The 11,259-nt window shown below is 35.3% G+C and overlaps 2 protein-coding genes across 2 annotated transcripts; both read left to right on the forward strand.

Annotated features, from left to right (window-relative positions):
* Positions 1-1,868: 1,868 nt before the first annotated feature.
* Positions 1,869-2,246, forward strand: LOC107768005 (LOB domain-containing protein 27-like). Its single transcript, XM_016587104.2, has one exon. The coding sequence runs from the start codon at positions 1,869-1,871 to the stop codon at positions 2,244-2,246; it is 378 nt and encodes a 125-aa protein (XP_016442590.2).
* Positions 2,247-4,132: 1,886 nt separating this feature from the next.
* On the forward strand, positions 4,133-7,308 carry LOC142174608 (uncharacterized). Its single transcript, XM_075240434.1, has 5 exons — positions 4,133-4,448; positions 4,649-4,795; positions 4,906-5,048; positions 5,106-5,351; positions 6,997-7,308. The coding sequence occupies exons 1-5, from the start codon at positions 4,133-4,135 to the stop codon at positions 7,306-7,308; spliced, it is 1,164 nt and encodes a 387-aa protein (XP_075096535.1).
* Positions 7,309-11,259: the final 3,951 nt, after the last annotated feature.

Here is an 11,259-nt window from a genome sequence, read left to right on the forward strand (position 1 = left end):
ATCTCAATATCTTATCATGTCGACAGATTTTGAGAGCAACATGTTGAATGAGGCGTGTGAGTTGGCCATAGGTGATTTGTTCGTAAGGAATAATATCACCAGAATGTTGATTTTGGAGTTCTTCTTTAACTAAATCCCTAAGAGACTTAGGTAGACCATCTAGGAATTTTTCTTTCCAATATGGGAGATTTCCATCAAATTTTTCGTAGATTCGGGTAAGAAAGGAATCTTTATACCATCTGAAATCAGAAAGGGTTTTACACTTAAAGTTGTTAGGTATCTCAGAAGATCTTTCCCTAAAGATACCTGTATTACCTATGAATGTTTTGATAATGGTATAAATCAGGGTGTTGGTTGAGTCAGGAATGGTAAGGCCATCCTTAAGAATTGGTTCTCTTGCCGAATCAACTCGGACACTTAATAGAATTTGGTTCTTATCTTCTTCGCTAAAATGGGTATCCCACCATCCTTTAAGTTGACCTGTGAAACCTGCTACTAAGATATGAGTAGTAAGCTAGTCAGAACAGTTATGAGAAGTTTGGTATGCACTAGCTACCATAGTCATTTGTTGTAATTTGGCCAGAATATTATATTCAGAACAACCATCTATGTTCCATTCATAGATATTATTGGCATTATAGTTGTTTGCATAACATTGGGTCTTTCTTCTAAGGCTACATCAGGATGGGTAGCTCTAGAATAGTAAAGTCTTTGGGGCTGACGCCAGTTGAAAGATCCTGTTCTTACGGGGTTAATTTCGAGGGGAGGATTTTCATAAAATTGTTCTGACTGCGAATTGGTTTCTTGGTCAGAATCGGCTTCTCGGAGAACATGGACAGAAAACTCCTTAGTTGGAGTATCCTGAGCTATCAGAGTTTTCTCTATTTCTAGGATCCTACGCTGAAGGTCAGAGAACTGAGGATAGTCTTTATCTTGGTGGATCCGAAGTTCCGTAGCAAAAGTTCTAGGGATCTCATAAGGTTTAAACAAAGGGATTGAAGAAGTGAAGGTATCTGCTGGCTTAGAACTAGTAGATGCTGAAGTTGGTTTTGTAACTAAATATTCACCAAGGGATTGTAAATATTTGTTCGTATAATTATTTTGTTCAAAAATACTTTTAATATCTTTGCCTGTAATAGCTTCATTTTCATTTTTTAATTTGAAAGGATTAGCTACTACTGAAGTATTTGCATAACTTGTTGAAAATCCTTGTGTCGGAGGAAGTTCTGAGAGGACTTCTTCTCCGGAGGAGGTTTTCCAAATTTTTGAAACATTAACTGATTTAGAAAAAGGAAAATCTAATTGGTGATACTTAGCATAAGCCTCAAACCATTCAAAGAAATTGATTTGTTCTTTTATGAAGTTTAAAGACTCATAGTAAATACTTTGAAGATTATATATATATTTTGCTTGTACACTATATACATAACTTACTTGAATTTTTAAACCTAACGCAAATATGCGCGGAACTTTTTCTAACTTTTTGAGAAAGCATACTGAACTTCGCTTGAACCGTAATTACATATGTCCCATGAATCACAAGTAACCAAATATGAACATATTTACTAAGTAACATGAAGGATTTGCTACCAAAAAATATTTACTCATTTTTAGAGAACAAAATCTAGGCTTATTAAATGTATTTAAGTAAGAGTCAAATCCTGTTATCTTAGATGTAATCTGATTATGTAATTAAAACAGTAAAATCATTATATCTTGCTATATATATTTCTTATATTGCATTGTGTTTAATATCAACTCAGTTCTTCTCCATTTTTATATTAAGAAGAAAATAGGGAGGAAAAAGTTGCTTATATATCTTCTTTCTATTAAGATTTAGGGTTAATTCCCAAGTGAAAAAAAAAAAGATGGAGAATGCAAATCCGCTCATATCTACTGAAAAATGTGCAGCCTGTACGCACCTAAGGAAAAAATGTGATGCAAATTGCCAATTAGCTCCATATTTTCCTTCCAATAGAACTGAAGATTTCCAAAATGTTTATCAACTTTTCGGCGTAAGCAACATCATAAATATGCTTAATTCAGTTGATGATGAGCAAAAAGGAAAAATGGCAGAAAGCTTAATTTTAGAGGCTAAGATTAGGAAAGAAAACCCTGTGTATGGTTGCCTTGCTATTGAAAGAAAAATGAAGTTAGCAATTGAAGAAGCTGAGAAGGAACTTGAAATAGTACATAAACAAAATGCTTTTTGCAAAGAAATGGCCAAATCTCAAATGCAAAAATAGCCGTTGGAACAACAGCTCGTTAGATCTTCCTTGGACAAGGTAATCTTTAATTTCAATTTGTTTTCCTAGATATATAAAGTGAACATATAATTAGTTTTTTGTACTTTTTTGCTAGCAAACCCGCACTGTTATCTCGTGTCTCAACCAATTTTTTTCTTATTGAAAAATCTCTCTTTTGGCTTTTGAAACTTCGATTTGTGATTGCTACTTATACGTACCAAAGAGATTTCTTTCCCTTACCCTCACATACATCATGTGCCTAGATTTGCTATCTATAAACGTTCGATTCTTATAAATCTTTTTTTATTTTAATTGCACCGTTCAAGTTAGAATATAATCTTTAACAAATTTACACTATCTTTTTTGCTTAAACATGCCGTCTGCAACAACTAACTTTTATATTTATTTTTCTTCATTGTAGGGTTGAATTCAAGGAGTATTAAATGGAACCTAGGAATTAGTGGATTTGCAATGAAGATGATGAAGATCGTAGTTGACGTAGATTATTTATAGAGTTTATTGATGCTCATATACTAGTGTTTAAAAAAAAGGGGAAAAAGAGTCAGACTAAAAGCATATTTAAATTATTGTATTTTATTTTAATTTATGCATTGTGATGAAAAAACCATGTGTTCCATACAACAACTTATATGTCCTAATTGTCAAATTGCTACTTCAAATTATATGAATCTATACAAGCATGAAGACAAATTATGAAAACGGATTTGTATTTTTTGTTTATCTCTAGATAAATGTCGACCAGCCATTTTATATTCTTAAACCGAAACCATATTGTTTATTGGAATTACAATCGCTTGTTATTCAATAAAATAAATAAACTTGTATGTTATTCATAAAATATAAGAAAATTTAATTAATATTTTAATTTCATTTAAGAAAGAAAAAACAAACACCATATAGAAAAATTTCAAGCCTTACCAAACCCACTGGCAACTGCATACTAATATTAATATTAACTAAACAAAGAATTTAGAAGAAAGAGAGAGGAACAAAGAGAATGAAAAGAAGACCAAGTTTAGGGGTGTATCAAGGTATTTTACTTTAACAAAACGTAAGGTGTCACAGCGTAAAATAACAACGTAACTACAAATATCTAGGACCATCCATTTTGAAAGTAATGAGAATACAGTGTTATAGTGATTGTGTATATAGCTGTATAAAAGCTTCAAGAATCAGTTATGTAGTTAGTCGGTTAGTATAGATGGTTAGTTAGTTAAGGCATCATTTATATATGTATGTAGATACATTGTACAGATACACAAAAGAATAAATTTTTATTTCATTTCCTCCTTCCAATAGTTCTCTCTCTAAGCATTCATCTCCAAATCTCTCTGGTTCATCAATTACACCTAAAATCAACATGGTATCAGAGCTTCCAATCGTAATTACGAGTGCATGACTTTGATTCTGGAAGATTTTGTTTGTTCAACGACTAATTTCATAGATGAATAGCAAAGTTGAGATCCAACAATAGCGGCAAAGATAGATTTGAACCACAATCATCCATTGTTCATTCATCCTTCAGACACTACAGGAGCCCCGATAATATCGATCCAGCTGACTGGTTCTAACAATTACATCAACTGGAGTTGAGCGATCGAAATCCAGCTACTTGAGAAGAACAAGCTAGGGTTAGTCGATGGGGCTCTAAAAAGGGGGATCTTGATGTCGAACTAGGTCATCAACGGGACTGAAGTAACGTCATTATTTTAGGATAGATCATGAGCTCAGTATCAAAGGAATTGATAACAAGGATTTGTATGCATGCTAGAGCTGTTTGGGAACATTTGAGGGAACGATTTGACAAAGTGAACACTTCACGAGTGTATCAGCTGCATAAGTCAATATCTACAATTACTTAAGGAATGGATAGTATGCCAGTGTATTTCTCCAAGCTTCGTAATCTCTGGGATGAGTTTGAAAATATGGTGCCACATCCATGTGATTTTACTAAATCTAAAAACTTCATTGAGTTTATGCAAAAACAGAAGGTCTTACAGTTTTTGATGGGACTAAATGAGACCTACGAGCAAGCTAGAAGCAAAATTTTGATGACTAGCCCTACACCAAGCGTTAATAAAGCATACTCAATGCTGGTTGAGAGGGAAAGTCAAATATCAGTGGCCAACATCATGATAGCATGGGATGGAAGTGATTCTGCAGCTCTTTTGGCTTGTAAGAGTAATGTGCACCAGAACTATCAAAGGCCAAAGAGGAACTGAAATGTTCAGTGTGACTATTGTAAAATAAAAGGTCATACGAAGAAAGGATGCTACAAAATAATTGGATATCCTGCAGGTTTCAAAGAGAAGAAGAAGATGAATACTGCATATAATGCTTGTGCTGAAAATACTCATCAACTGTAACTGCTGGAATTACAGGAGGCACTGGTCAACCAGAGGGATTTAATAAAGGAGAAATGGCTAGATCACCACAATTGACCACAGATCAGTATGATCAGATCATGAAAATGTTGAATCTAAATACCAACCGTGAACCACAACAGGAAAATATAGCTAATATGGCAGGTAACGCTTATTCATTTCTTGTTGATATAGCAAAGGCACACCAAAAAAAGACACGAGGGAAATCAATCATAGGGTTGCAGACCTACGATTTTTGAATAATGTTAAAGCAGCTAACACTAAGAAGGTTAATCTACCAAATGGGGAAGCAGTACAGGTGACACATATTGGGAATTGTGGAATAACAGGGACATGGGAAATCAAAGATGTCCTATTTTTACTTGATTTTCAATACAACCTTATGTTAGTGTCTAAGGTGACAAGGGATCTTAAATATCTGGTTGCATTATATCCTGACTTCTGTTTATTCTAGGACCTCTTCACTAGGGAGGTGAAGGGGATTTGTAGAGAAAATGATGGACTTTACCTACTAGTCTTACAAATAAATAATGCAGCTGGAGCAGAGCTAAAGGGAGTCACAAGAGGACTAACAACACAAGAAAGTAAAGAAGAAGTAATGATGTGGCATAAGAGATTGGCACGTTCTTCAAGAGGAGCTATGAAAAAGCTTCTAGGCTACAACTTAGAAATATGTCAATCTGTAGTAGATAGTTGTGAAGTATGTCTATTAGTCAAATGATGATAGGCTATAATTACGTATTTTAGTCGCTTATTACACTAAAATTTACTGCATTTTAATTGAGTTTGAGCTTTAATCGCTAGTGGTTTGCACTAATTGTGTGTTTTATGCCTTGTAGGGGTGATTTCGAGCTATGTAGATGTTATGAAATAAATTCAATTGATTAGGAGCTTTGAAGTCTGAGTAAAACCCAAAGACTTAAGCCCAGATCGTATTCGGGGATTAACGAATGATAGAGCAACAAAACGAAAAATCGAGTAGGCATATTGCCACTGTCTAGTAAAATATATATAACTTTTTGCTCAGAACTCCATTTGGGATTTACAATATATGGTTGGAAATCTACCTCAGAGGGCTATAACTTTCATGTTTTATGTTTTTCCAAATGCCAAATGGAATAGGTGAAAAATTCAGTCGACACTGCGACCACGGACCTGACGCAGACTGAGGCAGTACACTAGGAAAGTACCGCGCCCGGACCGCGGCCACGGACGTCCAGGCCTGGAAACTTGTCCTTTTTCGTGTAGGAGAAGTTATAATTATTTGGGATCAACCCTACTTGGTATATATACATGGAAAAACGGTATTTTGAGGGGATGAGACCAATTTTCGACACAGATTCGACCTAAGGAGGCAGAGACACAATAGGAACAAGGCGGGGAATTCTTCTACTAGTTTTTCCTTCCTATTCCTATTTTTCATTGTTGGTTATGACTTTTAGTATTGTAGTTTTACATACTATTATGAATAGCTAATTTGTTATCTAGGGTTTTGATGGAACCTTTTGTAGGATAAATTCTTGTTATGTTTTTATATAATTAAGTCGTAGTATTTTCTCTATTTGTTCAACTATATTATTCTTGTGGTTGATTGAAGGGCCCTCAATTAGCTATGCCTATTTAGTATGTATTACTCGGGAGAGAGTGCATATTTAGGTAGTTGTTGAACAACATCACTCCCGGCGTATGTGAGGAATTAATAACCAAGTGTTTAAAGGTGGGATTAGGGATAACGAAACCTTGGGTGCGATCTAAGTGAGTTATAATTAAAGCCAGCTAGCGTAACTCGGGAGAGTATGTCTAGTAAATTGTCGTAATTACTTGGGAGAGAATTACAACACGCAGAGCGCTCATGATCGGTAGAGAATACTTAGGCAAAATTATAGAAGACATAGCGGGAAGGATTCCGACAATTGGGGAAATCATAACTCTAGACCTCCTTAGTCTTTTCTCCAACATGTAGTATCTTTAGTGTTGATTTATTATTTTAATTTTTTAGTTAGTTAGTTAAACACAAGAATTTTAATATCTATAAGTTAGGAATTATTCAAGCTTGTATTCTTGGTGATAGTGAACAACTGTATCTAAGCCTTAGTTCTCTGTGGGATTCGACTCCGGACTTGTAAACTAGATTATATTTGCAACGATCGCTTTGTCCTTTTTATAAGGCATAGTTGGGTGTGATCACCAAACATCATATATTGCCTTTTTCTCCAAGTACTAATAGATAAAATAAGGTCTTTCAATTGATGCATTTGGATGTTTGGGGCCCATATAATACACCCAATTTTGATGGAAATAAGTACTTCTTCACAATTTTAGATGACTATTCTCGTGTGACACAGATATTTTTGTTGAAATTTAAATCATATGTTATCATAGTCCTTAAAAGTTTGCTTAAAATGACTACAACTCAGTTTAGTGCAATGGTTCAGACAAGAAGGTCTGATAATGGAGGGAAGTTTGTGAACTCTGAGATGCAGGACTTGTTTAGGTCCTTGCGAATCATACATCAAAGAATATGTGCTTACAAACCTCAACAAAATGGGGTAGTAGAGAGGAAGCACAGGTACCTCCTTGAAGTTTCCAGGTCAATTATATTTCAAGGTCACATTTCTCTCAGATTTAGGGGTTACTGTATATTAGCTGCAGCTTAAGTAATCAATAGATTACCATATGTAGCTCTTGAAGGCAAATCCCCCTTATGAAGTTTTCTTTCATAAGATACCTTCTATAAGTTATTTGAAGACTTTGGGTTATCTATGCTTTGTTGATGTCCTACCAAGGGGAGACAAGTTCGCGAGTAGAGCAATTAGAGAAGTGTTTATGGGGTGTTATAGTGTAACTAAGGGTTACATTTTATATGAGTTGGAGAGGCATCTATTCTTTGTGAACAGAGATGTCACATTTAGGGAAGATGTTTTCCCATCTCAACTGCAGTTTACAGAGATGAATCAAACAATGGATCATTTCCTTGTAGATGACAGTAGTCAATTGCTACCAGGGAACTCAATACCAACATATCCACTTATATTGGAACCTTCTACAGTAATTGCTCCTGCAATTGACCTTGCAATTGTCTTAGAAGTTGTGCATATCAATGATGCTTCCCAGGAGAATTCAACCTTAAGGGGTACTCTTGAGAATGAAACTTTACAAAACACCTATTCCATACATGAACCAGCAGAATCAGCTGACCTTGATGATGCTATATAGAACACCCCTGCTGCAGATGAGTCAGCAGTGCCAGTTGACAATCTTGAGAAAGTTTTCCAACTATAAACAGCATTGACACTACAGCTCCTCTAAGGAGATCTCAAAGGGGATCCAAAGAGCATGTATGGATGACAGATAATATCACTCAGAAGCCTTCTACTAACTCGGTTTTATATCCTATTGAGAATGTTGTCAACTATGAGAGGTTATCCTTATCTCATCAAATCTATCTTGGAGCATTTTCAGCAATCACAGAACCTCAAAATGTTCAGCAGGCATTCCAAATAAGAGATGGGTTGAGGCTACGAGGGTAGAATTCAAGCCGTACAAGAAAAAAATACATGGGAATTGGTTAAGTTACCACAAGGAAAGAGACCTATAAGGTGAAAATGGATCTACAAATTGAAGATTAAGGGTAATGGTGAGGTATAAAGGTTCAAACCTAGGTTGGTAGCTAAAGGATATAACCAAAGGGAAGGGTTGGATTATAACGAGACCTTCTTCCCAATGGTTAAAATAGCTACTGTTAGGACTATTCTCTCTCTTGCTGCTGGGAAATGCGGGTTCATTTATTAGTTAGATGTATACAATGCTTTCCTACAGGGAAACCTCCATGATGAAGTCTATATGGAGCTCTCACATGGTTTTACAAGTCAGGGGGAGCCAGGCATGGTCTGCAAACTTGTAAAATCCCTTTATAGGCTTAAACAAGCCAATAGGCAATGGAATCTCAAATTAACAGAGGCACTTCTGCATTCCGAATTTCATGAAAGCAACCTGGATCACTCTTTGTTTATCAAACAGTAAGGGTCATACATTGTAGTAATTCTAGTCTATGTGGATGATATGCTAGTAACAGGAAGAAATTTGCAACTGATTGAAGCCACCAAAAACTCTTTACACCAAGCATTCAAAATCAAAGACTTGGGAGAAATGATGTTTTCTCTTGGAATGGAATTCAACAGATCAAAGAAAGGTATCTTGATCAACTAGAGGAAATATGCATTGGAGATAATCTCTGAGTTAAGACTCACAGTTGCTAAGCCAACCTGGACTCCTTTAGAGTCAAATGCAAGGTTGACTGTACCAGAGCTTGATAAACTAACAAGAGTTGAGGATGACACTTTGCTAACTGACATTGGGCAATATCAAAGGCTCATTGGAAAGCTATTGTATCTAACATTAACTAGGCCAGATAAAGCCTTCTCAGTACAAACACTTAGCCAGTTTCTATAATTCCCAAGAAGTCTCATTCTGATGCAGCATTGAGAGTGGTAAGATACATTAAAAGAGAACCAGGAATGGGAATTCTGTTAAGTAGCAGTAGCAGAAATAGATTAAGTGTATATTGTGATGCTGATTGGGTATCATGTCCCAACACAATGAAATCAGTGTCAGGTTTTTAGTGAAGTATGGAGAATCTTTGATCTCATGGAAGTAAAAAAAGCAGAACACAGTATCAAAGAGTTCAACTGAAGTTGAATGCAGAAGCATGGCAAGTGCAGTATCAGAAGTAGTATGGTTGACAGCATTACTAAAGGAATTGGGGACAAATGTAGAGTTGCCAATTGAAGTATACAGTGATAGCAGGGTTGCATTGCAAATTGCAGTCAACCCAATATTTCATGAAAGAACAAAACATTTAAAAATCGATTGTCATTTTATCAAGCAAAAGATTCAGGAGGGATTGATAAATGCAGAACATTTGGGAACTAGAGATCAAGAGGCAAATATTCTAACAAAAGGATTAGTAAGAGCACATCACGAATATCTTGTGAGCAAGCTAGGTGTGTTGAATATTTTTGCACCACCTAGCTTGAGGGGGAGTAATGAGAATACAGTGTTATAGTGAGTGTCTATATAGCTGTATAGAAGCTTCTATAATCAGTTATGTAATTTATCGAATAACATAGGTGGTTAGTTAGTCAAGGCATCATCTATATATGTATGTGGATACATTGTACAGATGTACAAAAGAATGAATTTTTATTTCATTTCCTCCTTCCAATATTTCTCTCTCTAAGAATTCATCTCCAAATCTCTCATGCCGATTAGGGTTCATCAATTACACCTAAAGTCAATAGAAAGCAATCTTTGAGAAACTTTCCTCAAATTTTATTAAGATAGCTGATAGTAATTCTTTGCTAAATTTTTAAATCCATATTCGGGATTAGGTATTAGATAATCTCATATTCTCATACAATAATATGTAAATGTATATCATTTTAATTTTCATAATAAAAATGCACAAATAAACAGCTTAAAAGGGAAAGAAAATTTCATTAAAACCAAAATTAAAGGCGCTAAAATACTGAAGTGTTTGATTTAATAAGTTTTCAAAAATATTTCTGAAAATTAAATATATAAATAAGCAAAATGTTTAAAACAGCTACAATGTATAACACCTGGAACCAAAATTAAAAAGTCACCAACTTAATTTATCCACAAAATATACAAAATGAAGGTGAACTTATTACTTTATGTAAATTTATACTACCATTTTCTCAACTTTCTGTATTAGCTATCTTCGAAAACCAGCAGCACAAAACTCAACCCCTCATATGAGGGGTGAACAAAAAGGTCTTATTTTGTAGTGAACTATTGTAATGACCCGATCGGTCGTTTTGAGTGTTGTAGACTCGTTCCCCCATTTATTTCTTATTTTACGCTCAATTGTCATTATATGACTTTCAGGGGTAGTCGATTCGGTTCTCGGTATGTTTCGGAATGAGTTGAGACACGTAATCTCAAGGTTGAAAGTTTAAGTTGAAAAGATTGACCGGATATTGACTTATGTGTAAGTGGCTCCGGAATAGGGTTTTGATGGTTCCGATAGCTTTGTTGGGTGATTTTAGACTTGGGAGTATATCCGGATAGTGATTTGGAGGTCCGTAGTTGATTTAGGTTTGAAATAGCGAAAGTTGAAAAATTAAAGCTTTGGAAATTTAAACAGTTTGACCGAGAGTTGACTTTGTGGTTATCAGGCTTGGATTTTGACTTCAGAAGTTGGAGTAGGTCCATTGTATCATTTATGACTTGTGTGCAAAATTTGAGGTCAATTAGACTTGATTTGATATATTTCGGCATCGAATGTAGAAGTTAGAAGTTCATAAGTTCATTAGGCTTGAACCGATGTGTGATTCATGGTTTTAGCATTGTTTGATGTGATTTGATGTTTTGACCGAGCTCGTATGATATTCTAGGAATTGTTGGTATATTTGGTTGAGGTCCCGGGGGCTCGGGTGGATTTTGGATGGCTAACAGAGTGAAATTGTGACTTGGAAGACTGCCGAAGTTTGCTGGTGCTCAGATTTGGTTTCCTTCTATAAGATCACGTGGAGAGGTCCGCAATCGCGAAGGCTTCTTTTGGGCAGCTGGATTTTTACTCTCCA

Source organism: Nicotiana tabacum, chromosome 20 (genome assembly GCF_000715075.1).
Source record: "Nicotiana tabacum cultivar K326 chromosome 20, ASM71507v2, whole genome shotgun sequence".
Lineage (NCBI taxonomy): Eukaryota > Viridiplantae > Streptophyta > Magnoliopsida > Solanales > Solanaceae > Nicotiana > Nicotiana tabacum.